Raw genomic sequence first — 3,594 nt, 5'->3', positions numbered from 1 at the left:
GTAGTTCTTATCAAAGCCCTCCTGTCTTGTTGTGACAGCTCTGATATTGTTTATTGAGGTGGATGTCAGGTTTAATTAGCAATCGATATGGAAAGCGTTTTCAGACCACGTCTCTGACGTCAGCGCCGATTAACGCTTCTCATTGGTCTCAAATTCCCAGAGCCTAAGCTAATTATTGGAAGCTTCGTGTTGATAAAGAACAGCTCATCCTACTCTCCACATCATGTCCCCTCCTCGCCGGCCACTCTCGCTGCATGTTTTTTAAATTCACATCACCAACCACCAGACGTCGTTTCCTTTTGCCTGGGAGATGATGGACAGCAGGATACTGGATCCACCTCATGCCCAGTTCGGAGGCTCGCTCGGTGGGATGGTGAGCTTTCCGTACCATCTAAGCCACCATCATGTGTACGAATTAGCCGGTCATCAACTTCAATCTACAGCCGCGGTTCCTTTCTCAATAGACGGATTACTTAACGGCTCCTGCACGGCTTCTGTGGTGAATTCTAACCCCCTCTTGTCGTCTGGCTGCGGTATGAATGGAGATAACCAGCAGTACAAACTGACAGGTAAGCAAACAAACCCATGCCTCTAACTAGCAATGCGACTCGGACAATAACGGGATAAATTCATGTTTTTGTTGTAATGTTCTAAAGCAAATATTGTTATCAGTCATAAATCTTTGAATAATTGCCCGAGGAAACAAAAGAAAGCATTCACCCGTTGTTCAAGCTAGTTTAGTAGTATTTAAGAGACTGACTTAAAAAAAAAAAGAATAGCTTGTATAAAATATTTTACACAATCGCTGACAGCACCTATACTTCTTTTTTCTTATGTTCTTATTTTTGTCATAAAAAAATAATAATCCATGGCTTTCTTTTTCTCTTTTTCCTTTCTGACACATAAACTAGCCTAACAGTAAAGGCTCATGCAGAAAAAAAAACACTAACAAAATATTTAAGTTGACCCGCTGTTTTGGTGATCATAATAACTGTGCACGGTATACGCGATGTTAATTTATTGTTTCTTACATAGATTCGGGGGATCCAGACAAGGATAGCCCGGGTTGTAAAAGAAGACGAACTCGTACCAATTTCACTGGCTGGCAGCTGGAAGAATTAGAGAAGGCTTTTAATGAAAGTCACTATCCAGATGTGTTCATGAGGGAAGCACTTGCTCTAAGATTGGATTTGATAGAATCAAGGGTGCAGGTAAATACACTTAAATAATTTTTCACATGCATGGTGTGCAGGTATTAAAATCACATGAATTTAAATATTTTGTCAACACAAGATGGTTTATGTATAAGCCCGTTTTTATTTCTGCTCGGTGTGTTTGATTCACTATAGTAGTAAATTTTGTACTGCTAATTTTAGAAATTGTTGTTTTAAATTTACACTAGCTTCTGTATTTATTGACAAGCTATCATGGGTTTGAAATTGTCTTTCGTTTTATACTGTGTTTCGAAGATAACACAGTATAGGCCCTCTTTTCAGAAAAAAACAATATACAGAAAATGTTTAATATAGTATTACCATCTTATACAGTTATTTTAGTGAAAAGTTTTTTTTTTAATTCGAGGTAAAATTTAAATGAATTATTTTAGATAATTCTTAAAAAAAAAAAAAAATATATATATATATATATATATATATATATATATATATATATATATATATATATATATATATATATATATATATATAAATGTAATAGATGCAGGCTGTGATCTTATAAAATCTCATCTGAACAAAGCACATGTTTCAGTGTGTTTGTCTGTTTATCGTAACAGTCTGAATTAGCAGTAACATTTGACCTATAAATCAAAACCCATTGCATAAACACTGTATGTCGCATGTTGTAATTAATTTATGTTATTTATGTTATTGGATGCGGCCTGCCTTTGGAGCAGCATTCACGTTTATGTGTGAAAGGGGTATCACTATTATTTTGAAATTGTGGTTGTTTGGATACTTAAGTTTAATTTTCAATGTATTACAACAATATTACAATTCTAATACAAATTAAATTAATATACAACTCCCCATAAAAAGACTGGCATTGCGATTTTTTCTAAATACATAATATTTATATATAATAATATTTATAATTACTTTGAAACTACATTTATAAATAGATATGCATATATATATATATATATATATATATATATATATATATATATATATATATATATATATATATATATATATATATATACTACATTTATATAAACTATATATAAAATACTATACAAAAACTACATTTATAAATATATATATATATATATATATATATATATATATATATATATATATATATATATATATATATATATATATATATATATATATATATATTCATGTAGGTGTGTGTGTGTGTATGTGTGTGTGTGTGTGAGAGAGAGAAAGAGAGATTATTTGTACAAGTTAGTATATGTACATGACAAATATAATTTACATTGCGATTTATAAGTCTTATATTTTATGTACTTTTTATAGGCTATATTTTGACAGGCCTAGAAATATTTTACAGACACGAAAATTAATGTTTCTTTTTTCGTGTCTAGGTATGGTTTCAAAACCGCAGGGCAAAATGGAGAAAAAAGGAAAATACGAAAAAAGGGCCCGGGCGACCTGCACACAACTCTCATCCAACGACCTGCAGTGGTGAGCCAATGGACCCAGAGGAAATTGCACGCCGAGAACTAGAGAGGCTAGAGAAAAAGAAAAGGAAACAAGAAAGAAGGCTTTTAAAGTCTCAAAACAAACTCCTTCCCGGGGACTTATTTCACACCCCAGGATCTGATAGTGACAGTGGCTTGTCACAAATTACGGACTCTGAACAAAGCCTCCATTGCGACATGGGCCGAAACCAAACGCAACCAAGCTGTGACCAAACTCCACAGAAACTCCAGAACCAAAGAAACGCAGACCAAGACGCGAGTGGATCCGAGCTGGACTCGTCCGACAGCGGTCAGCAGTCAAACCTGTGCTCCAACAGTAGGTCTTCCGCTCTTCAAAAACTGAACCCTTTCAGTGTGGAAAGCCTCCTGTCAGACTCCAGGCCGAGGCGCAAGCCGCCCATGGACTTTCCAGTGCCGACTCCACGACCTTTGATAGGCAAAGGACATTTTTTACTGTACCCAATTACACAACCCCTCGGTTTCATTGTTCCACAGACTGCTTTGAAGAGCACAGCACCAGGTCCTGATACTGAGAATGGCCAGAAAGGGCCTGCTACTGACATTACATTTGCTGGAAACCCAGGACACAGGAACGCCAAGGAGAACAACAGTGTAAACAACAACAGCGGCGCGCGAGCAATCAAAGGCCAGGTCAGTCAGTCGGGCAACATATCGTGTTCAACACAAAGCAGTTCACCACAGACTACCATTAATGGTCACTCGGCGGGCAGCTGTAACGAAAGATGCCCACAAGATATAGAGTTAGAACTCGTCGATCCAAAGTCTCCACAGTCGGAGAAAAAGGAGCAGTCGTTACCAGACTATCCACCACAAAATTCAGAATCAGCGACAACCAGCAAGGACACCGACAAAGACTCAGTCGACGTCGATATGGAATAAATGAAATC

The 3,594-nt window shown here is 36.4% G+C and overlaps 1 protein-coding gene across 1 annotated transcript in view; it reads left to right on the top strand.

The window, feature by feature from the left end:
• The first annotated feature begins 220 nt into the window (after window positions 1-220).
• The window catches only part of uncx (UNC homeobox), a 4,800-nt gene continuing 1,426 nt past the window's right edge, over window positions 221-3,594 (top strand). Inside the window, exons 1-3 of the mRNA XM_005164204.6 lie at window positions 221-569; window positions 1,036-1,211; window positions 2,570-3,594. The exon at window positions 2,570-3,594 is cut by the window's right edge and continues 1,426 nt beyond it. Coding sequence (XP_005164261.1) covers window positions 311-569; window positions 1,036-1,211; window positions 2,570-3,586 — 1,452 coding nt within the window. The 5' untranslated portion in view covers window positions 221-310 and the 3' untranslated portion in view covers window positions 3,587-3,594. The remainder of the gene's footprint in view (window positions 570-1,035; window positions 1,212-2,569) is intronic.

This window comes from Danio rerio, chromosome 3 (assembly GCF_049306965.1).
Source record: "Danio rerio strain Tuebingen ecotype United States chromosome 3, GRCz12tu, whole genome shotgun sequence".
NCBI classification, from domain to species: Eukaryota; Metazoa; Chordata; class Actinopteri; order Cypriniformes; family Danionidae; genus Danio; species Danio rerio.
Note: the sequence above shows the minus strand (reverse complement) of the source record. Positions and strands in the feature narration are given on the sequence as shown.